Source organism: Pleurodeles waltl, chromosome 6, assembly GCF_031143425.1.
Source record: "Pleurodeles waltl isolate 20211129_DDA chromosome 6, aPleWal1.hap1.20221129, whole genome shotgun sequence".
NCBI lineage: Eukaryota > Metazoa > Chordata > Amphibia > Caudata > Salamandridae > Pleurodeles > Pleurodeles waltl.
The window spans coordinates 340,131,324-340,156,811 of NC_090445.1; the positions used below are offsets into that span (position 1 = coordinate 340,131,324).

General features: G+C 44.2%; 1 protein-coding gene across 2 annotated transcripts in view; it reads left to right on the forward strand.

Moving 5' to 3' along the window:
• Positions 1-25,488, forward strand: part of CDH24 (cadherin 24) — a 507,414-nt gene that overhangs the window by 246,904 nt on the left and 235,022 nt on the right. For both annotated transcript variants that reach the window (XM_069238226.1, XM_069238227.1), the window contains exon 3: positions 6,072-6,366. In XM_069238226.1, coding sequence (XP_069094327.1) covers positions 6,072-6,366 — 295 coding nt within the window. The remainder of the gene's footprint in view (positions 1-6,071; positions 6,367-25,488) is intronic.

Below are 25,488 nucleotides of genomic sequence, written 5' to 3' on the forward strand. Positions count from 1 at the left end.
TAGATTTATTTTGGTGGAGCAATAGTTGAAATAGTGAGAGATGCTGCCACGAGGATAAGAAGGGCTGCACCTGTGAGGTTGAGGTGTTTGGGATTCAATGTGATTCTCACTGGGAGTGAGGTTATTTTAACACTGGACTTAACTGGTTTGCTTTTTGTCCAAGGTGGTTATGTACCTGGCAGCCATGTTTTGGATTACCTGAACTCTTTAGAGTTGTAATTTTTGGAGGCCAGTCTAGAGCATTGTGGTGTAGTGAGTCTTAGCATTGACTATGATAAAGTCATGTATTCGTGTATTCATGTATTCTGGTGTTGGTTTGGGGACGACCGTAGTCCACAATACGTGTATGCTCACAGGTTTTCACTGAGGACTATGTGCTTGAAGAAAGTGAAGGGTTGAAACTGGCAGAGGGTGTTTGAGAGGATCATATGTCAGCTAGAGAAAGGAAACCAAGAGGAACGTCAACAAATATACATTAAAAGCATGCTCCACCTCTAGATTAATTTAAGATTGCATTTCCCAAAAAGCATTCTTGTAAGCTGTCCAGGTCTTCAGTGATACAGTAAATAGCCTTCAGAGCCACAGGCAGGTATGTCTGGATGTCATCATCTAACGTGTCTGGATGTCTGAGGTGCATTGGCAGAGGAAGGTCACGGGTTGCATGGACGTGAAGTCTTCACCATTAGATGGTATTCTTCTGATAAGAGAACAGGGACTGAATAGTATGACATAAGAGATCTCCTTCAGCCTTTAAATTCAGGACTTGAGGGTCTCCTCCTTGCCAACCAGCAACAGTCTCTCATGAGCATGGCTGCTAAACAATGAGACTGACAGTTCATTAATTTTTTTTTTTTTTTTTTTTTTTGGGAAGTGCTGTATATCACATGCCTGACATGGCTTAGCGCTAGGGAGAAGGGTCCATGGAGTTTGGCTCAGGCCCATGATGAAGTACAAGCTTCGAGTTGGTGGTAAGGTTTGAGATGTAACAGTTTGCATAAATAAAGCCTTGAAAATGCATTAATACATGAAAAGTATTAGTTAATGGGGTCCAAGATATTGTGGCCCACTTTATGCTTTGGACAACCGTTTGAACAGGAGTTGAATATATCTGATAACATTGCCTCCAATGACTGAATAATGATGGTGCTTGACACACTTAGGCCCATATTTATGCAGAGTTAGCGTTGTCTTAGCTTCATTTATTTTGACTGTAAAGTGGCGCTAACTTAACGCCATATTTATATTTTGACACTAGACCAGTCTAGCGTCAAAATATTGGAGTTGGTGCCATTTCTAGGAAGCGCAAACCCACCTTGCATCAATGTGATGCAAGGTAGGCATTCTCTTCCTAAAAATGTCGCTAGCCCTCCAGTGCCATAATTAACAGCTGGCGCAGAAATGACACACAACTAGGATGCAGGCCTAAATAATGGCACTAAGCTTGATTAGCATCATTATTTAACGCCTGGTCAGACCAGGCGTTAATGTGCTGTTAGGCCCATTTCCATAGGGAAACACCATGGAATGGGCACAAATATGCCCACCCCAACCCCCAGCATCACCACCACCCATACCACAGTGACACTACAGGAGGAGGGAGCCCATCCCAGGTAAGTTGCAGGTAAGTGCATGTGTATGTGTGTGGTGTGCCACTGGGGGCCCCTTACATGGGACCCCCTGGCTGGCACTGGGTATGTTTAGCTTTCCCTGGGGACAATGGTCCCCTGGGGTGGGCACTGGGGTGATGGAAATGACTCCTGTCTTTACTTAGACAGGAGTAATTTTTTGGCTGCTTGCGAGTCAAAAAATTAAGCTAGGCAGACTAGCAGCAGATTTTTTGCCACTAATCAGCCTACCGTCATTTTGACTCACTAGCGCCATTTCCACTAATGCCATCCCGCACCGGCTAATGTCTTTTTTTTGAGACGCTAGCCATTTCTTAGCGCCATCGTGCATCATATCAAAAATATTGTGCATGAATGGCATTAGGGAATGGCGATAGCTCACGTTAAAAAAAATGACGCACAACGGTGCTGGAGCAGTTGTGTGGCATTTTTTTTAAATATGGGCCTTAGTGCTAGCACACCAGGGACCCCAAATGAAGCACACTAAAGGGTTGGCTGTCAGGAGAAGCTCCAGTCAGGCCTCAATGTTAGGGATAGAGCTGCTGTGTCCTATTTCTGTCGGACTTAAGTCCAGTGCAATGATAATAATCGGTGATGAGGAGCTTCAGGAGAGAGTTCATGAATTAATTTTTGTGGCTCTTCATTGTGCACTTTTGAACTATTGTGGTGGAGTAGATGATAGCATGACATGTTATGCTGGAAATCAACCAATTGCTGCTTAAGGACATGAGGTATAAGAATATGCTAGAAGGGTGGTGAGAGGGCATATCAGTGGGTAGAGCATAAGAGCTTAGGGCATGAGATTGGGGCAGGAACGTGGTCTTTAACTAGTGAAAAAAAGGAGGATCAAATATTGGTCCTTATGTTCCAAAGGTACTTTAGTGGGCACAAGGTGGCTTCACGTCATGTGGTGTATAGAAGAGTTCTACTATCATAGCCACTCACCTAGCATTTCAGTCTATATAAAACTTAATTATGGCCTAGCGGCCTTGGGTTCTTGAATAGTGCCTGTCAGTGGTATTGATGTCTTCAATGGTCAGTAGGCTTCAATATCAGTGGTATCAATGCCTATTTGAGCTCACTGTATTGTCCTGGTGATTGGTGGGCTCAATGACCAATGGTTTTATTATTTGTGTCTTAATGACCAGTTGACCTCATTGGTGACGGTTTTTGTGCACTGATAGGCAGACTACAGTAGTGCCCAGTATCCACGGTAACCGTTTTCTTGATAGGCAGTTAACCTTGGTGGTAAGAGTCATGGCACTCTTTTTGATCTTTGGACCTCAGTACTTGTCTCAGTAACCAGTAAAACCTAGTTTGTATCGCAGGCGCTTGTCTAGATAGCCAATGGACATTAGTGTTGATGATGGGCTTGATGACCAATGAACCACTTTTCTCTAGTGATCATTAGACAAAATGTGTGGTCTCAAGGACCAATGACTCTAGGTGGTGTTTAAAAATAGCCTTAGTTGCTACAGTAACAGTCATTAACACAACATCTCAGCAGTGATGGTGTCAATGGACCTCAAAGGTACATGCTGTCTTCATGCTCAATCAATCTCAGTTGTGGTGGCGTTCCTAATCACAGCAAATGTCAGGAGGATTGCAGTGGGCTCACTGACCCATGGACCCTACAGGTGTTCTGAAAGCTTTATCTATGTATCCCATTGGTTGGGATGGTGGCCTCAAAGGCCTCATCGATGGTCGGATCAGTTTCAAGGAACATCACTGGTGATGGTGGGCTTATGGATGAATTAATTTGGTGGTGAGCCAATGGGGATCAGAGCTGATGACCAGAATGACGAATGACAAATGTCTGTCATTGACAGTGGTCTGCATGACAAATAATCTCAATAATGGTGATGCAATGGTCTCAGTGACTTACGGGCTCATGGCCAATGAATGTGAGCTGGGTTGAACTGAGACAAAAATAGGACCAGACACCAACATGAAAATTGACCCACATTCAAAAATTGTGATTCAGGATTCCTGCACATTTGGGAACATTTACTGCAGGTAGAGCAGTTAAAAGCAAATATTTAAAAAAAAACTGAATAGGATTTTGGGATATTTTTACAGGGGTTAACTAGTAAATAAAATTTGGGGTATAATTAGTGCCAAATGTTGCAGTGCAATATACATCAAGGGCTTGTTCCACCTGGAGGAGTTTGTTGGTAGACATACTTTAACAATTAAGGATCACACACAACGTGGCCAAAAATCAGTACACTCTGGCCTTTCACATCAGTTCTTCAGTTACACACTATTGACAGATATGCAAGCCCAAACCCAGGAGAGCAGTAATTCTATATGATGTGCTTTTAGTTAAGTGCCAAAGTATTCGAGTTTGCTTCTTCAGAGTATATGCCCATCGATATCCTCAGGCAAACCCCTTCCATAGACTTCTGCTTTTGGAGAAAATGTTATATTATTATATGATTCCTACTACAATAAAAGAACTGCATATTAGGACAACAGAAATTCCATCATCAGAAACTGTTGGTCCAACTCCTGGCTAGCTCACAGTGTCTCATCTGAACCCACAAACCAACAGGGCTGAAAGGTGATTCTGGCAACTTGAACATTAAACTCTGACTCCCCAGGAAAGTCATTGGAACAGATCTTGTCCTTTTGTTACATTTCTCATACATGCCCAGGCGAGATACAGAGAGATGCGAGATAGGTTTTTAATGCATTTATTGAAACAATCACAATCTAGCATAGAGAGAATGAGCTGCGATAATTAGGCAGATGAAACAAAGCAAAGAAATTGTCATTATGAACATGGTAAAGAAGATAAACAATCCAACCATGGTGAATGTGAATATAGATGTTCTAGAAGTTCCTATCTAACCCTAAAACTGTACTTGAGAGCATGTACCCTTCAACCTGGCGTGATCTAAGGGATCAGTCCCATCCCCAAACCTGAGGATAGTGTCAGTAGTCGGCCTGTAGTAGAGATTGCAAACCCTTCCGGGCTGGTAGATTAGCGCCAGCTGAACAGCATGTCAAACAGAATTCGTCTCAGTACGGTTGTGGCTGTAATGCTCTATGTTCCACCTGGGTCATTACATCACATATAATAAAATCAACCTTTCTTGGAAGCACAGTCCTGATGTAATGCTGGGTTTAGATGTTTGAAGGTGTCACATGAATGGGCAACACAAACTAGCATATTGTGTACCGTGTTCATAGCCTTGGACAGAAAGTATTCATTACATGTTGTGCAAAGGCTAACTAAACAAGCAGTGTGTTCTCTATATTTCCTAGAATAAAACTTAGCTGATAAAATGTGTAAAAAGTAATTGCTAAATGCAGCCTTACTAAAACTAATAAAATATGGAATGTACAATTAAGTTAATGAAACTAAAACCGGGGAACCAACATGGGTCCAAGAGGTCCTCACAACAATATACCTCTGTAATTCAGCTATCTAGCTCCCTTACAGAACTGATACAGCTTGCATACGCTTTTTAAAATTCAGAATCTCTCTTTGTATCCTTACATTGGGATACCAGCGTCTGGAGACACCTTGCATACGAGTATGATAGATTACTGTTGTCATGCTCAGGGTGGGTTGAATTAGCAATAGACCTCACAGCAAATGGTTTATCATAAATGGGCATCTATCCAAGTTATTTTGGGGAAAAAACTGTACCTCTATCAAACAAGGTACAGTTGGGAGAAAGGACAATAAGCTTTCAGTGACTGAGGGGAGTTTTTCAAGGTTGAGATGAGGAGGAAGCAGGATTCAGCATCACAATCTGGCACTACCTGCCAACATTTAGGCACCTGTAAATAATACTCTGTATTATTACTGTTTCCTCATCAAAAAGTGTCTGTACAGCATTTGGCTAGGACATGAGGGAGTCAGGAGTGAAAGTTTCCAATATAAGGTTGAAATCGGGATAGATTCATGAGAAACATTAGAACGTATTTGCATGCGAGAAGGGAGTGGAGGTATGGAACACGATCCCAGCAGAGCAAACATAATGAGAGAAGTAAAAGCAGGCATGGGACGACTGACACAGCAGAAAAGATTTACTGGAAAACAAAGATTAGGGCCTGATTACAACTTTGGAGGAGGTGTTAATCCGTCCCAAAAGTGACGGTAAAGTGACGGATATACCACCAGCCGTATTACGAGTCCATTATATCCTATGGAACTCGTAATACTGCTGGTGGTATATCCAACACATTTGGGACGGATTAACACCTCCTCCAAAGTTGTAATCAGGCCCTAGATCCGGAATCCATGAAGGATATCTGTTCTAAAAATAGAAAGGGAATTGGACAAATGGGGTACTGCTGTCAAATTCTCTACCTCCATGGTATCCAAAGCCAAATTCCATTCATTAGTCCATTGCATGATCTGAGTCTAATCAAAACATTTACAGCATATTTTGCAGGCATCCACCAAACTAACTATTACCTTCTTTCCCCCAGCTCCATTCTGATGCTGACCGTGGGGAAGGCCGAGCCAAGTATGTCCTTACTGGCGAAGGTGCTGGTACCGTCTTTGTCATTGATGAGAAGACAGGCAACATCCATGTTACCAAGACGCTGGACCGGGAGGAAAAAGGGCAATATACCTTGCTGGCGCAGGCAGTGGACCGCCAGTCCAACCGACCTCTGGAGCCTCCCTCTGAGTTTATCATCAAGGTGCAGGACATCAATGACAACCCGCCCACATTCCTGCAGGGTCCCTACCACGCCTCAGTGCCAGAGATGTCTAACGTGGGTGAGGAGTTATCTTTACTATTGTCTTAAGGGAGTGAGCAATACTCTAGTCCATTGTAATGATTATGACTTAGCAATACTTCACTACAAGTTTCTCCACTGCCGTCACAGTAGATTCAAGACTCTTTAAATCCTGACCTCCCTGTATGAGATCCTCCTAAACTTCATGGGATTAGAATGGCTAAAACATTTCTATCCACCCAAAGGGGTGAGATATGATTTTGCACATTGTCCTGGGCCTCTTTCCTGACTCATTTTTCTCAGAAAACTGACACGTTGTTTTGTGTCCAGGATTTTTTTCCTGTTCTGTATTTCTCTTGATTGGTTCCCAGTTCTGGCATTTGTTTTAGGTGACAAGCTATGAGCGATGTGAGTGCTATTGATAAAAAGTTTTTAAAGCTGACCTGACAGCCTCATATCATTGTTCTTCATGTTTAAGTGATTCTTTGTGATTTATTATTCCAGTGGCTTAAATCATATATCAGAACCAGAAGGTGAATGGACCTCCTTTCACATTTACCACAAGTTCAAAACACTTGCCACATTCTTGAAAAACCTTTCTTGCTGGAGATAGACTCTAGCAACAGCAGCTTGCTTGGGCTCCTTTTACCTTGAGCTGAATTCCAGGCATTAAACTTGGGATTTGCCTGCGACTCAATACATTGAGGCTCATCCAGAGGAGTTCACATAACCTAACACCAGGATTTGCCCAAGGCGATGACAAACCCTAACACTGGGTCATGGCAAAGGGTATCCTAGTGCCTTATCTCTGGTCACAGGCTTGTGCAAGGTATTTTGATGGTCTAAGACTGCCCATCACATCATACTGACACCCTGACATCCAGATGTGCTCAGGATCCTCAAGAAGCCCATATTCTCAGCTAGTATCATTAACCAACTGCACAGCATTGACACAAAATTGTCTTGGCAGTCAGAAGAAAGTTCCTTTTCAGTCTTCCTACCAGTACTGAATGGTACCAGGAGTCCCTAGCAACACGAATACACACAGACTCCACTGCGGACTGAGTTCCATGACAAGCAGGGAACCAGAGGTTTCTTAAAAAAAAGCCCCAATCATAAAAAAATTAAATCAAGTCCAGGTATTCTTGTTATGATAATGATGGCAGTTACAAGATGCACTACACAAATTGCCATCTTCTTGCACCATGAAGCCTGTTGCACAGGCCCACCAAGAGAAAACAATAATAATTCACAAAAAGCATGCATCGAATTATATATCATTTTGATGACTGATGCTCCTATTCCCAAAGTCTCACAATGTATCTGTTTTAGCAAGAGGTATTTTACTACCCTGAAATGATCGATCAATAAGGTTGTAGATGAAGATATTCTTGATTGTGGGATCCAAAAATACATTCTTGTCATGTAGACCTTTATCTTGTAACTACAGGCATGTAAATTCAATGTAGTAAACTGCAGATAGCCAATGAATACATTGTGGCTTCTGAAACATGGTTCTACTTTGATGGCCCAGCAGTAGGTCTGACCCCAGCATTCTAGGTTGCCAGAAGCTTGTGAATGTGTTTCTTAGAAGAGCCTCATTATAGTGCAAACTTCAGTGTATAACCAAGAGCCAATCCAAAGGCCGTTGATATCACATCTTAAGCAAAGCGATGGATGACTTGTATCAAAAGAGAAAGACGGAAAAATCAGTTCTAGAGATCTCAGCCATTTGGGCTGACATATCTAACAACAAGCTTACATTTACCACTCTAGGCACTTGGTTAATCATCTGGTAGAAAAGGTTAGATAACCAAGAACCAACCCAAAGACTGCTGAGATCACATCTTAAGCAAAGAGATGGATTAGTTATATATATTGATATGGATGGAATAATCAGTTCTAGAGATTTGGGCCCCCTGGGTGGACATATCGAGCAAAACGCCTAGATTTTTCACTCTAGGCACTCTGTTATTCATCTGCTAGAAATGTTTAGGTCGAAGGTTGATGCTGGTATTCTCCACTGAATTCTTGTCCCCAACAACTTACCCTTCATGTCACATACATCCACTTGAAGCCAGCTGTTCCGCATTTAGTGAAACATGATGACAAAATGTCAAACTGGTAAGAATCATCATCAGTGATTGAATTACAAGAGAATCATCATCAGTGATCGAATTACAAGAGAATCATCATCGGTGATCGAATTACAAGAGAATCATCATCAGTGATCGAATTACAAGTCAGGTGACGTGATTTGTCCGACAGAGGTACCATGCCACCTCATTAGGAGTTTTACCTGTTTACCTGTTCCCAATACACTCGCAATGTCTCTCACGATGTTTCCGTCTTCCCCGCTGCCACAGCGATACTTGTAAACGTACCTAAGTGTTAAAGCAGAATGAGCACTATCCACATAAGAGTGGTGTCGTCAGACTTAATAGAAACTCTGAGACGTGGTGATCCCAGAAGAACGCCACAAGCCAAGTGAGCTCAAGGGGCCTGGAAGGTTCCTAACTGATTTGATAGCGAAGACATTATTTGAACCTGTTCATGGAAATACCAGCTTCTCCATCCAGTCTGTGGAGGAGGCCGGAGCGTCCCACGATATCAAACACTGCTGGCAAATCCCGTCAAATCACCAGTTTTTGGTGTCACAGCCAATGGTAGAAGTGAATATTCTCCACTCCTCCCAAGAGGGCATTAAAGCCGTGGTACTGGGAGAACCCATTCTGATTTGAGTCGAGATGTACTTGGATTTCAAAAGCAGTGATATTTTCTGCCACTTAATTTAGGACTATTAATCAGATGACTGGCCTGTAACTGCTGGGTCACTGGCCTCCATGATGCAGCATTATTTAATGATCTTGGAGACAGTATTTCTAGGAATCAGAAGTTGATAATGTTCTGTATTGCAGTCGAAAATAAATGTGGTCTAACAGCCGCTGTGAAGTTGGATCTGTCTTAACATTCTGGCTATGTTATCTTAGAAAGGACCTGTTAGTTATTATTAACAGGTAAAAATTGTCTCATATTTACGACAAAGATTAAAAAACAGTTCTTTAAAATTAGTTGTGAGCAGCAGCAGATGCCCCATAACTGAAAGGGAGGGGTGGAGGAGGGGTAGTTTTATAGCCCTTTTTGCATTATAGCCCATATTCCTTCTACTATCTGGCCACAAGTCTTAAGGGCCATGTTTGGCTTAAGCATCTTTAAAAAGAATAACTTCCTACAGGGGTCCTTTCAGGGGGGTACGTTCCCACCAACTCATCCAGTCTCTTGTCGGCAGAGGAGATGGGCAGCATTCCAATTAATCCCCCGCCACTGCTGTACATTACAGCAGGCGAAATAGTCAAATGTTTATGTTCTTGCACAACCTTGTGTCCAAATGTATTAACAGAGAGCAGGGGAGAAGAAGAGACATTCAGTGAAACAATAAACATATTGCAAAAGATGCATAAATAAGCAATACATTAACAACCTCTTCGGATGACATAAAACAAACCAAAGCATCCCTTCGGTATCACTTACATGGCTTGATGCAGTGTAGTAACGGTTAGTTATTGTCTGAAAATGCTGTGCATTCTGGTTCACCTATTTAAAATCCGCATTCCCCATAGTCAAGTATTTGACGAGGGCTTTGACTTCAAGGACTTTCCATAATCTACCGAGCAGTGAGTTCCTAAGGTACTTAAGTTTTCTGCAACATTTACTTAAGAAAAATAATACTAAATGGCTTCAGCTACAATGAGAATATCATTTAGGCCACCCCAGTGCAAAGTCACATCCAGCAACAAGTGAAAGGTGAGGCACAAATATTGTTTCATTGCTTTTGATGAATAACATAAAAGTTATCAAAATAGATACCATGATCAGACTCCAGGGTCCGGGAGATGGTTTTACTTGAACCAGTTTCCCTCTCATGCCAGGACTTAAAAATACAATCAGCCACAGTTGTAAAATGTGGTAATTGTCCCAGAGTGGGGCCTATGTGTTGAAATTAGGGAGTAAACATTTCCACTCCATATCAAACCAGATGTTAAATAGCATTTGGTCGTTCTTTAATTAATACGTTGATTATACTTTCTTTTGGTAATTTCATTTGGTGAAATGTAAAGGCTGTTTTTCCTACACAGGGCCCTATTACAGACCTACCGCTGGGGCTTAACAGGGGTTTGCTTGTATGCTTCGTGTCCCATCTGTATTACCAAAGGTGCCACAGACTTTGGGTGGGCTTTTCTGCAATAGCAGTGGTACACAGTGACACCCCCCTCCTCCCCCACACACAGTCTCAAGCAGGCATCCCCTCATTTGCAGGAGGTCACGGCCCCTTGCAAATGAGGGAACGCTTTGCTGTATTACTGACAAGGGTGTCGGGCAAACAAGCTTTTGGATGCACATTAACTGTGAACCCTATAGGAAGCACATATATACCCTCCTACCAATCTACATATCGTCCATCGCGACACCGCATGCACATAGGATGGCATGTAATGGGCAAAGGTGCGTCAGAACACAGTAGCACCCTGAAACCGGCCAAGGGATAATGTGCTCCCCATCACATCCGAACAAGCAGGATATACTGAGCACACGCATCACGCACATGATGCTCCAGGGATCCATGAGGGTATCAAGCCGGCCACTGTCCTGTTTAATCTATCAATACACAGTGCTCTAGACTGTTCAAACCTCCTCTGCCACTATTCAAAACGACTTGCATATAAACCATACAAGCACAAGCAAATGCAACATCAGTGGATAACGCTGAGTCGAGAAGTACCCCGGAATCTCAAAGTGCCACAAGACCGTACAAAAGGTTTTAATCGCTGTGGATATGATAAAGGTATTAGTGATTTAAACATCGTATAACGGAATGTAAGTGGCTCAGTGAATAGCGAAAAGTGATCAGATGTGTTAATGGATCTACAAATAAGGAAAATGCCTCTTCGTTTGCTAAAAATAAGAAATACGTGTGTAGAAAGAAGCAGCAATTTTTTCTGCCACAGGATCGATTTAAGATCCCATTTGTTGCACTTCAACACAAGAAAAAGAGAAATTATTTCTTATAAAAAATGTAATATTATGAGGAGTTAAGGTGTGGTGACCATGTTGGGAAGACCTGAACAAGGGCATGAGTAGAGGTGGATTTCTACGGTGGACTACTATGCTACAGATCTGAAACTGACAAATCAGGAAATGCCACTTTTACTGAATTCTTCCCGCTCCCAGAACCTAACACTCTGTGAGATGGGCACGCCTGAGATTGCCGTAGGCAGAGTGGTGTAAGCTATGAAACAAATGGGGGAACCTTGGTAATATGGTTAAGATTGATGCTATCAAAGAGAAATGCTTTCATTTTTGGACGAAAGGACCATAGTCGATCAAACACACGCGTATATGAAGGTTCACATCTAAATAAGTAGTTTATGATTTACATATGGAGAATGAAAAGCTGACGCATAACAATCAAAATTTGAGTCCTTTTAATAAATGGGTAATCAGAATGCTCTCCAACTTCATTGTTCATAGATCTACTAACTTCGTCCTGTGTATTTTGTAGGCAGCCGGCTGCTACGTTGTTACCCAGAGAGATTTCGTGCACTTTGCCTGTAGAGGAAAATTGACTGAGTATGGTTTCTTTTTAATTGAAAATAAAGCTCAAAAGAGCAAACCGAGAAGTAGAGAGAGGATCCCCGGTGTGTATCTTCCATGGTGTGTTAAGTTGTGCCATATGTTATTTTATGTTTCGTTACCTTATTTTGTGTTATGTTACACACAGTTGTAACATGCATTCCCTAACTAGTCACACTGTGATGCTGACCAGGAAAGACCACTCGTCGATTGTGTCTGGTACCTCTTTATGACCGATTGACAGAGATTCGAGGGTATTGGTTTATATTTTGTTGTGTGAGATTAGTAGAGAGTATGTGTAGTGTTTAATTTAGAACTGTGTTTTTTTTAGCGTGAAGGTAAATTATGTTCAGTGAGGTGTGATCATTCTATGTGTATGGGTATATGTGCCAAAGATTTCTTGTTTTTTCTGCATTAGGTCAGTTTCCATTTTTTCAGGATGATGGAAAGACTCTGACAGGGCCCAGTTTCTGTTCAAATGTTGTAATGACCCTGCAGATAAAATGTAATAGTGACAGTGAATTCAGGTGGACATTTGCAAGATCTGTTGACCATAAAAGGGCCCAACACAACCAGAAAAGATCTCCCCTGTGTTAGAGAAAGTGAAAAACTGAACGATTTGGAACATGTGATATCTAAAGTATTATGGTCTAGATTACTATGATCAGCAGTGTTACAACCTAGATACTTGTTATTCTCCAAAAACTAAAGATCTAGTCATGGTGTACATCTATTGGATGAGAGTTCAAAATGTAGAGTCCTGTCTAGTATAGGTTACCCAGGCCCAGCTCTCCCTGGGTTCCTGAATTTCTGTTGCTCCTGTCTTCTCTTTGCTTCTTTTTCTGTTTTTGAGTGTCTTCTCCTTGTTCTTCTCTAGTTCTCAGTGCTTTTCCCTCATTTTCACTACTTTTGACTGGCCTTTTTCCCCCCACTTTGTGTGCTTTTTCCTTGCTTTTTCCTCATTTTTCCTCGCTTTTCCCCCCGTTTTTTGTGTGCCTTCTCCTTGCTTTTCCCTTGTTCTCACTGCTTCCTCCTTGCATTATCTCCCATTTTTAGTGTGCCTTCTCCTTGCTTTTCCCTCACTTTCACTGCTTTCTCCTTGCTTTTCCCCATTTTTGTGTACATTCTCTTTGCTTTTTCCTTCTTTTAGCTATTTTGTCCTTGCTTTTTCCCCTGTTTTTTGTGAGTGCTTTCTCCTTGCTTTTTCCTAGTTTCACAGCTTTCTCCCTCGTTTTCTTGTGTGTCCTCTCCTTGCTTTTCCCTCGGTCTCACTACTTTCTCCAGGGCCTGGATACACTATAGGGTGATTAGCCACAATTTACAAATCCTGATTAATTGACCCATCTATGCTTTGCAGTACTTTGTTAGTAAGTGAAGATACAACACTCTCAGATCTCGCTATTCATGGAATAGGTTTGAATATTAATAATCACAGAAAACGGGGGATTTCTTCTTACCTTGTTTTGGCTCCCTTGTTTATCTGGGGGTCACGTCTCCGTCTAGCTTCCCATGTCACTGTAGTCATTGGACACCGGTCTTCTAATGGTGTTTATATATGATCTCCCCTCTAGTGTTGCATGGGTCTTCATTGCAATGTCTATACTCCTCAACGGTTCTTTAAAAACATATCTTCATTTTAAGTCAAAGGCAGTAGTATGACAGAGGAGTAAATTGGAATGACAAGGGAGGAAGGGGAGTGCTTTAGAACAAAAAAGAAGAAAAGGGAAGAGATCTGGAATGACATGAAGAAATCAACGCAGGAGAGGAGAGAGAGGTGGCTATACTCCGAACAGCTCAAACCCACAGGCGCCTTCCCAACCCTGCTGCTACCACGGTTGTCTGCACTTTCACACATGCTCTTCACACTTTCACACACGCTCTCATCATGGCATAATGCCTAGACAGCCTGTTGAACACAAGTCCCAGTAGGCTTAGGCAATCCAGCAATTAGAAGAAGACCTACCATGTGGGCTGATTCTGTACTTCGATAAAGGGTGGCTAAAACTGGAGCGGCAGAGGTGTCCTCAGCCATCCTACAGTTTCAAGTACCTTTCTGTCTCCAGAACCTAGACTGGGCTTATCATCAGACTTTAATGAATACCCGTGGACAGCTGCCCTGGTACCAGTGCAGATCCCTTCACAACAAACATTGTACAGTGAATTCCTATTTTTCTGGAGCTTCTTTTATTGGTGTAGGGGAAGCAACATTAGTCTGCACTGGCTGTAACCATTCTATATGCAGGTGGGCACAAGTTCTCCTCATTATACACATTGGCAGGGGAAGTGAGGATTTGGGATTTTGCCAGTGGCCTTTGGCTGTGTGCCACCAATCTAGCTAGCATCCATATGCCCAAGCAGACAATCTCAGCTGGCTGACCACTGTTTCCCATAAACAGGAGATACAGGATCGAACAGTGACTCTTAATGTCCAAATGTGGGGGAAGCAGGGAGTGTGCTTTTTTTCTAACTTCATAATGCAATTTGTATGCGCTGTGAATGGGCAAGGAGTCAGCTCCCTACTGCGATGTGTTTCTGATCTACTTGAAAGCGGCAATTTGTTACACCTTTCATCGCGGAGACCTCACCGCCAAGACTCTTCAGAGATTGTAAAGGAACAGGGAGTGCCAGATAGCGATAACTCCTCGGTGGCACAGCAGTTTCTTCTACTCTCCCTCCGAGGAGGAATCCGTCTTCCAGTAAACGGGCCAAGACGTGACATTCGCTTTTAATTGCTGATCTTGGGCACTTGGTTTCTGAGGAACCGGCCTCTTGATATTTAGATCCCTAGCAGGATGTCAATGAGCCTTTCCCAGCAGCCAGACAAAAACCCTTCTGACACCATTATAGAAGGTAAGGGCTTACTTTTTGACGGTAATACTGGGATTTTCAGCAGGATGCCAGGGGCGGTTCATCCATTAGAGTGGAGGAACCTTGCTGCTAAAATGCTCCAGAAATGCCGAGACACGAAAAATAAAATGGTAATAAAGTTAATTCATTGCATTTTATTTTTTGTCAACCCATCCTGAACCAGGTGCCAGGATGGGGCGGGGCCTGCTGAGTGGCAGCAGCGGAAGGGCTGCCTGTGCATTAATTAAAAAGTGCCCTTGTCACTATGGTCGGCCGTCTTGTGATGGCCTGCCTGACATGCACACTTTTAACCTCTCAGCCTAGCTGTCTAAGGATGCCCGGAATGGGAGAAAGCATAGGGCTCCAGTGTCCTCAGGAGAACCGAGAGAGGCTGCTCCCTCCAATCCTGGCACTTCTCACATTTTGGTTGACACATGAGTGTAGCACCAGCTTTGGTTAAGTGAGTTATCTGGGACCCTTGACATGACATGAGGTGGAGAAGAGGACCAGAGTGAGGAGGACGTATCTGCGGAACACAGTAAGTAACTTTTCTTTTATTGTACTTTTTGTAAGGACTTTCTTACTGCACCCACCCACCACCCATTTGGCCGCCCCTCCACTCACTAAGGTTGCCAGCTGCCACTGCAGAATGCATCCATGTTTATGTAAACTGGATCTTGTGCTGTTCTATGTCTCCTCTCTGTCCAAATCCAGCATTCGTTGGAAGTTCTGCAGACACTGCTTTGCAATAGTTCATGCTGACTGGACCTTAGAAATTGACTTTCTCTTTTCAGACATATGGGACAAGCAGCTCTGTGCTACATGGTCTCTTGTGTCATTGAGTGTTCTCACTGTGCTTCTGTTGGACACCAGGATTAGTACTCGTCTTTACCGTTGTCCCACTGGCCTTCGGTCCCTCGCCTTCTGTATTTCTCACCTCTGTTCTCTGTTTCTCTTTGTGTCTGTGAACAACTGCTTGCCTGCCCTACTCCTTCCTTTCCCTATCCCATTCTTTCACTATTCATGTCCCCCACTCTAGCTCTCTCTCTCTCTCTCCTCTGCATTTCTGTTTTTCCTCTGTGAGCTGCATTCTCTAACACTTTCTCTCTACCACTGGCTGTATTTCCTTCCCTATAAATATATTTTCTTTATGCTCGCCTCTCGCTCTCTCTCTCACCCTGTCTCCCTCTGTCTCTTAGTTCCATTCCTTCCATTTCTCTTTGCCTCTCCCTCTCTTCCCTTACCTCTCTTTCTCTCTCTCACTCACTCTCTCTTTGTGAGCTATATTGGGTAGTTGCTTGGTTTTCTAGCCATGATACATAAAAAGAAACTTGCCTTTCTTCAGACCGATTGCCACTCTTGAATTTCTCTAATTCTAAATGACAGACCATGCGCATTCTTGGAGTGAGTCAGTGAAAGGTGACAAACCACGGGGATTCTGGAAAGAGAATTAGTTAAATGTGGCAGGCCGAAGCCTTTCTTAAAAACCAGGACGACAGCAGTGATTAGCACGGAGTCACTTGTCTGTACACTGAGTTCTGTCTGGTAAAACTGTGCCCCTTGGGAATGTCATAGCTGTGCTCTTTTTATGCACAGGCATTATACACAGTCCTTTGACCTCCAACTAGATGGAAGCTATGAGTGACATGGGTCCATTTCTTCCTCTTCTACTGAATCGGCTGTTGTGCTCTGTCTGCAGTCCAACTGCTTCTAGACCAGTGGTCTTCAAACTTTTTAATGCAGCGCCCCCCAGTTGAAAAATAAAAATCATTGCCCCCCCCCCTCAGAATTTCTCACAATTATTTTAGAAAGATGGCAATGTTTAAATAGGTCTAAACCTATTTAAACATTGCAGTTAAGTGCTGTTACCTTTTTAAAACTTCAATAACATGCTTCTGCTTGAAACAAAGGCATGTTATCTGTGTAATATTTCTTTTGGCCAAAGTTTGGCGCCCCCCCTGGGATCACTTGAGGCCCCCCAGTTTGAAGACCTCTGTTCTAGAATGATGTAATCCAGAGGTACTCAGTAAATGAGTATGCCCATCTAACCCCACTGCACCTGGGCCATAAACACTATATATATATATATATATATATATATATATATATATATATATATATATAAAAAGTGGTACACATTAGGAAAAAATATGTCAAAGATTATAGCAGGAGATAGCTTATTATTTGCCCCGTGCCTCCAACCAGGAGCCTTGTCCAGCAATTACTTTTACTTGCTTAAGAGAGGAATATAGTCCACATTTCTCGGTTAATTTATTGTATAAACGTGTAAAAACCATAAAGGTGTAGAAACATAACACATCATTACACATACCAAAAATTAGACATATCAAAAATTACAAAAAAAAGTTTTGTCAAGTCTTCCAAATAAATTAAGGAAGGCTGATATATCATGTACTTGCAGTCCTTGTTTGAGGCAGCACCTGGAGACAGAAACACAGTAAAGGGATTAAATGTCCCATTGGCATTCATGCAGTGTGTCCCATTTTCTTGATTCCATCTCTTTATTTCAACTTATTAACGGGCTCCTCCAGGATGTTATGTCGATGCGTTTCGGTTAAAAAAAAACCTATGGTGTACATTCAAATTCTGTAAACGTGAAACATATCAACCATTAATAACAAGGTGTATTGTATGTACACTGCACCAAAACTGCATGTGGATACCACAAATTAAATTTGCAAATATCCTTCACTTTGCTGACAGAAAGGTTCAAAAAGCGTATGTGAAAGAATAAAAAGCCATTACTGCCATCGCACGAGTGAACTATGAATAAAGACAATATATAATTGTGCCGCCATAACTTCAGATCATTGTGCTCGCAAAGAAGGCCACAAGCGAAGCGTATTCATAGACCATTCCTCATTGTGCACTCCCAAGTGAAAGAAAGTGCCTATGATATATCGCCGTCGAACATTGACGGTGTGGCCGTGTGATTATGAAGCGCATGTAAACCAACCATTACCTGTTAAAACTCCCGGAAATATATTCTCAAGGAATAAACCACTCGGTCTGCACTATCAGATGTAGGCCCATCTGTAAATAACATAAGAAAATGGTTCAGATACACAGACGATAACTTGATGATATGAAAAGGTGATACACACACATTGACATTATTTGTAGAATGGCTAAACCACAGGACAGCAGACCTTAAATTTACAATGCTTTACAGTAAAATGAAGCTTAATTATGGATTATAGCAACAGATGGCAGGTTAATGGTGAGTCTATATGCTAAACCAACAGATAGGAATGCATGACTTCATTTTTCCAGTGGAAATCCCCGGAGCCTTAGAGAAAATCTTCCATATCGGTAATTTCTCTGCAAAATAGAACTGCCCTAAGGGGCAGGCGTGACAGACAAGCGGACTTCAGTGTCTGCAATTGGAAATTACAGGCGACCATGACTTTATCTCATCCCAGAGCATGAATGTGTGTTTGTTGAGTATTCACTAATGATATCAGTAACACTACGAGTGCTTGATGGTTGATATCATTTGCTTGATAGGAGCCAGGTTCATGGAAGACGGACAAGATGTCTAGGTAGTCTCCCTTGATAATGTAGAATGAGATGCTAAATGCTCGGATACAGGGAGGTGATCCAACACGCAGTGACAATTGGTTTGACCTACGTCTGATAGTTCAGACCAAGGCCCTCATTCTGACCCTGGCGGTCGGCGGAGAGACGGCGGTCGGACCGCGAACAGACCGGCGGTATTAAAAATGGCATTCTGACCGCGGCGGTCCCCGCCGCGACCGACCGCCACTTCTCCACTCCGACCGCCACGGCGGTCATGACCGCGGGGCTGGAGTTTGCGCACTCCGGCCCGGCGGTCGTCCCAAGACCGCCAAGGGTATTATGACCCTGCCTACCGCCGCGGTTTCTTGCGGGCGGGAACCGCCGTGCGAACCATGGCGGTAAGCACTATCGGGGCCAGGGAATTCCTTCCCTGGCACTGATAGGGGTCTCCCCCACCCCCCACTACCCACCCGAGTCCTCCCCCCACACCCTCCACCCCCCTGCCACCCCCCAGAGGTGGTACGAACCCCCTCCCCACCCCCACCCCGACATGCACATACATGCACCCCGACATGCACACACCCCCAACATGCACATATACACACCCCCTACACACACATACACAACGGGGACACATACCCGCACACATACATGCAGACATGCGCACCTGCCGAACAGCACACATTACCCATAGACACAGCAGCACCCCCCGCCCGCATACACGCACTCACACACCCCCTCTACACACTCACACGTACACCCCCATGCACGCCCACATCACACAACACCCCCCCCACCCCCTCCCCTCACGGACGGTCAACTTACCTTGTGCGTTGGTCCTCCGGGAGGCGACGGGAGCCATGGGGAGGTGACCGCCAACAGAAGACCGCCAACAGAAGACCGCCACACAGAAATGTGGGTCGTAATTCTGTGGGCGGTGTTCTGCTGGCGTGGCGGTGGAGGTTGACCAGTCTCCACTTTCCCGCCGACCGCCAGTGTGGCTGCTGGCGGTTTTCCGGCGGAACGCTCCCAGCGGTCAGAATGCGCACAGCGGCATACCGCCGCGGTCGGCGGTCTTCACCGCGGCGGTAACTCGGCGGTCTTGCGAAAAGACCGCCAAGGTCAGAATGAGGGCCCAAGTGGTTTATTCCTTGAGAACATATTTCTGGGAGTTTTAACAGGTAATGGTTTGTATGCAGTTAACTTGCGTGTTTATGCACCAGGGGAAGGTTTTATATGTGCGTGATAATCACACGGCCACACCGTGAATGTTCAACGGCAGTATATCATAAGCACTTTCTTTCACTTGGGAGTGCACAATGAGGAATGGTCTATGAATATGCTTCGCTCGTGGCAGGCCTTTGTGAGCACAATGATCTGAAGTTATGGTGGCGCAATTAAATATCCTCTTTATTCATGGTTCACTTGTGCAGTGGTAGTAATGGCTTTTCATTCTTCCGCATACGTTTTTTTAATCTTTCTGTCGGCAGAGTGAACGATATTTGCAGATATAGGGCCTGATTCTAACTTTGGAGGACGGTGTTAAACCGTCCCAAAAGTGGCGGATATACCACCTACCGTATTACGAGTCCATTATATCCTATGGAACTCGTAATACGGTAGGTGGTATATCCGCCACTTTTGGGACGGTTTAACACCGTCCTCCAAAGTTAGAATCAGGCCCATAATTTGTTGTATCCACATGCAGTTTTGGTGCGGTGTGCATACAATGCACCTTGATTTTAATGTTCGATATGTTTCTTGTTTACAGAATTTGAATGTACACCATATGATCATTTTTATAGTGCAAATTGTCTTCCTGTTCATCCTGAGGAGGCCTGAAGTCAACAGCCTGGAGGAGTTCGTTAATAAGTTGAAATAAAAAGATGTAATGAAGCATATGGGACACACTGCATAAATGCCAATGGGACATGTAATCCCTTTATTGTGTTTCTGTCCCTAGTGGCTACCTCTACCAGGGACTGCGAGTATATGATATATCAGCCTTCCTTAATTTATTCAGAAGAGTATATGATATATCAGCCTTCCTTAATTTATTCAGAAGAGTATATGATATATCAGCCTTCCTTAATTTATTCAGAAGACTTGACAAAAAATTGTTTTTGTAATTTTTGGATGTGTCTAATTTTTGGTATGTGCAATGATGTATTATTTTTCTACACCCTCATGGTTTTTACACGTTTATACAATAAATTAACTGAGAAATGGGAGTTTATTCCTCTTTTCTAAGCAATTACAAGTAATTGCTGGACAGAGCTCTTCAGAGGAGGCAGGAAGCAAATAATTGGCTCTTTCTGCTATAATCTTTGACATATGTTTTCCTACTGTGTACCACTTTTATATATATAGTAATCCAGAGGTACAGCAATATCTGCACCAACTTTGGTGAAAACTTACAGGTAATATTCAAGTAAGCATAAACTTTGTACTGCATTTTCACTATGCAAAGGGACAAAGGCCCTCATTCTGACCTTGGCGGTCGGCGGAGAGACGGCGGTCGGACCGCGAACAGACCGGCGGTATTAAAAATGGCATTCTGACCGCGGCGGTCCCCGCCGCGACCGACCGCCACTTCCCCACTCCGACAGCCACGGCGGTCATGACCGACGGGCTGGAGTCTGCGCACTCCGGTCCGGCGGTCGACCCAAGACCGCCAACGGTATCATGACCCTGCTTACCGCCGCGGTTTCTGGCAGTCGGGAACCGCCATGCGAACCATGGCGGTAGGCACTATCGGGGCCAGGGAATTCCTTCCCTGGCACTGATAGGGGTCTCCCCCACCCCCCACTGCCCCCCCGAGTCCTCCCCCCACACCCTCCACCCCCCTGCCCCCCCCCCAGAGGTGGTACGAACCCCCTCCCCACCCCCACCCCGACATGCACATACACGCACCCCGACATGCACACACCCCCTACATGCACATATACACACCCCCTACACACACACATACACAACGGGGACACATACCCGCACACATACATGCCGACATGCGCACCCGCCGAACTACACACATTGCCCATAGGCACAGCAGCACTCCCCGCCCGCATGCACGCACTCACACACCCCCTCTACACACTCCCACGCACACCCCCATGCACGCACACATCACACAACACCCCCCCACCCCCTCCCCTCACGGACGATCAACTTACCTTGTGCGTTGGTCCTCCGGGAGGTGACAGGAGCCATGGGGAGGTGACCGCCAACAGAAGACCGCCAACAGAAGACCGCCACACAGAAATGTGGGTCGTAATTCTGTGGGCGGTGTTCTGCTGGCGTGGCGGTGGAGGTTGACCAGTCTCCACTTTCCCGCCGACCGCCAGTGTGGCTGCTGGCGGTTTTCCGGCGGTACGCTCCCAGCGGTCAGAATGCGCACAGCGGCATACCGCCGCGGTCGGCGGGCTTCACCGCGGCGGTAACTCGGCGGTCTTGCGAAAAGACCGCCAAGGTCAGAATGAGGGCCAAAGTGTGCTGTGATGTGAAGCAATGTGTTACCATCCCCCTTCTGTTTTAAAAGGCTCCCTTGAGCCAGCAAGCTGACAAGTTTTTGGGGATGCACCTGTGCGTCAGTGAGAGTTACAGAGACCCGAGGGGGCTGTGGCAGCATTCTCAGCAACCCCTGATGAAATTTGTTTTCTGATCTCTACTGACCAAGGATACAATCCAGAAACACGTGTCTAGAGATGTACAGCACTATCTACATCAACTATGGTGAAAAACTACAGATAATATTTAAGTAAGCGCAAGCTTTGTACTGCATTTTCCTCAATGCAAAGGGGCGAGCTATGCTGTGATGTGAAGCAGTGTGCTCCCCTACCCCTTCTGTAAGCCAGAGGTGATACAACAAGATCTTGTACGACTGCAAGTTCCCCAGAGAGATAAACGTTTTAATTCATTTATTTATTCATTAATCAGTGTCCCCTCTTTGTAGGTGACCACTGGGTTTGGTTGTATGTTTTGTCTTCAGTGAGGATGCCACTGTAGGTAAATATTTAAACTTGTTACTATGGGTTTTGGTGTCAATGATTGGCTGTGCATACTTCACCGAGGCATGTCCCCGCAAGGATGGAAGTATGAACAGGACTTCTGTTTCCTGAGGGTTGGCTTGAAATGACCTTGCATTGAGTATGTATACAACTACAGTGCCAGGGTGAAACCCTGCCCATCATCTATGTATTGCTGGATGTCATTTGTGTCTTGTTGATAGAGACACCCAACTCTTCCCACCGATTCCCCGCGAGGACTCAAGAGCCTGGTGATCCCCACAGGCGGGAGCGCAGACCTTCCCACTCGCCACACAACACTGACTCCCGCCAGCTTCTGCTGTAATCTTTTTTTTACCTTTTTCTCCCGCCCTTGTAAGATTGATTAGGTCCGCTGGCATGCTTGGCTCTGGGCGACGGCCACGTTTTCTATTTTTCTGTAAGGAGGACGCGGTCCATCAGGCTGAAAGCTACCAATATAGCTCAGAGCGCTGAAACGGCTGCATTTCCTTTGTCCACCATAACAATAAAGCCGGGTTACTGCTTTGCCAGAGCCATCATGGTGCCGTCAGAAGACTGAAAACTACTGCTGTCTGTTTCAGAATAATGGCACGGCTTTTAAAATCTAGTTGTCTAGCCTTTTTAGCTGAGATGCGACCAGCGCTTCATTTCTTCTGCGTCTACAGCACATAATAACACTTGCCTCTAAAATAGCTTTTTTTTGCAAGTTAATTTTAAGCGTTTTGAACCGTATACTATGCATACATTTATGCACATATCACAGATGTGCAAGTGCCAAGAATAATATTCCATGTATTATCATGAATGAGTGCGGTAAGATATTGAGGCCCCTCTCCAGTCAACAATAGTAATAAATAGAATAATGCTTGTGCCGGGTCTGCATGCATGTTTGCAAACAGTGGAAGCCCCTTAAAAAACGGTTGCATTGTTCTGTAGGCACCGAACCACGCCCCTTTCTTAAAAGTGACCTAATTCGGCATTATTTTTCAAACTCTCTTGGTGTTCACAAATATAAGGAGACTTTAAAAGTAGAGGGCAGTGCTTTTTAACAAAAAAACAGTTTGAAGCTTTTCCTGCTTTGCTGCCAGGAGAAGTCCTGTAGAGCATGTCAATTAGTAATATTCCATCAACTTTTTGTCTGCAGGGACTATCACCCTCCAGACCAAGAGGCAGTACCCACTTTCTAGCCTGGTTCAAGTACAGGGATGGTTATCGATTACCCTCTTTGACGCACTTACGGCCCTGCCTTGAATAAGAAGGGAACATCGGGATAAGTCCACTAAAACAAATTATAACCGGGACAGGGATAGGTGCCCAGGCTTCCCATGGCTGCAGGAGGATGCTAACACAAATGTGACAACAAGGCCCTTGGTTGATGGCAGCTGTCCTGAACCTCCCTCACCCTAAAATATTTAGGATGAAGGCACCCGCGACAGCTGCCCCTGTGCCGCCATGTTCACAATTACAGACATGACAATGGAACAGCTGGGAGTTACCTCAGTGCTTCATTTTTTTAAAATCCATAAATCCGGTCCACCTTGACGCAAGTTCGGAGGGAAGGGGTCACTGAGATTCCCCCACCCCCGTTCAACGTGGTGGTGAGGCCACTGACCCCCAAATACCGACACAACGTAGCTCAAGACAGGGAGGGCAGCTACATCCCTCTCATCCAAGTTGTCTGTTAGAATATCATATACAGAAATATCATCTGACATAAAGACCATGTCCTATCGTCCTTATATATTCTAACAACAATATTATGGTGTCACTTCCTCAGCACTTGGTAAATACTGCGAGTGGCTAAAAAGTAAACATGCTGCCTTTGGACAAAGCTGGCGAGGCAGGATTACAAATACTTCTCCACCCTTGGGCAAGTTGGAAGGTCAGCCCTCTCCTGCTGCAGCGAAGCATAACATCTATACATGTTCCCTGCAGCCTACCAGCAGATCTTTTCCCTGGTTGTGTCTCTCATATTAATCAATCACATGTATTCATGTTCTGATTGATTAGTTTGTCCCTCAGTTCACAGTCATTATGGTAACCACTCTGGATTGACACTTTCACATTTTGAATTTTCATACACTTCGTGAACATCTAATGGAAATATGCATAATGAGTGCCTGTGCACTGGACAGTGACATTTTCTCTTATAGCTGAAAAACAGCGGGATGAAAATGCATTAAACCATTAGAAGGCAAGTAATGAAGCCAAGAGCTGTGTGAAGACGCAAGGAAGGAATGGCGAAGAGGGTAGAAAGAGGACAGTCAACAACAAAAACTTATTTAACTGTGGAGGAGTGAGGTATCCCAGGAAGAGGGAGCTGACCCCAAAATCTATACATCGCAAAAATATTTCTAATGACAATAAACAAAGGCGGCGAAGAAAACATGAAACCTATAAAGTATTTATGAGTAGGCTAAAGAGAAGGAGAGAAGGCCGCCTCAACACGCTACACACACATTTTACAGTTAAGAATTGAGTATTTGGGGACTTAGTAAGACACAGAACTTGCATGAAGAAAACAACTTTGACTGAACACAAAATGGAGGCATAATCTGGTCCCAAGTATTAACTGAACACATTTACATATTACCCAATACCCAGATTCTTTAGTCTTGCCTTCACTTACATTTTTGTTACATTGCATATAATTAGTTATTTCTGTATTACATGCTGTTAGACCTGGCAGCTCTTGGCGTGGCTTCCCTGTACTTTTTGCTTCTGACCTCCTATTTTTGGACCCTGTGCTATAAATCGTTTTGGCTGGTTTTGATACTCTAGGCACTTTATCACTGCTAACCAGTGCTAAAGTGCAAGTGCTAAATTGTATTGGTAATTGGTAATCCCTGATTAGCATATTTGATTTACTAGTACCTCCCTAGTGAAGTACACTAGGTGCCCATGACCTGTAAATCAGTGCTACTAGTGGGCCTTCAGCACTGATTGTGCCACCCACATGTGTAGCCCTGTAACCATGGCCCAGATCTGCCACTGCAATGTCTGTGTGTGCAGTCTTGCACTGCCAATTCGACCTGGCAAATGTATCCACTTGCAGGTCTAAGCCTTCCCTTTTACTACATGTACGTGATCCCTAAGGTAGGCCCTAGGTAGCCCCATGG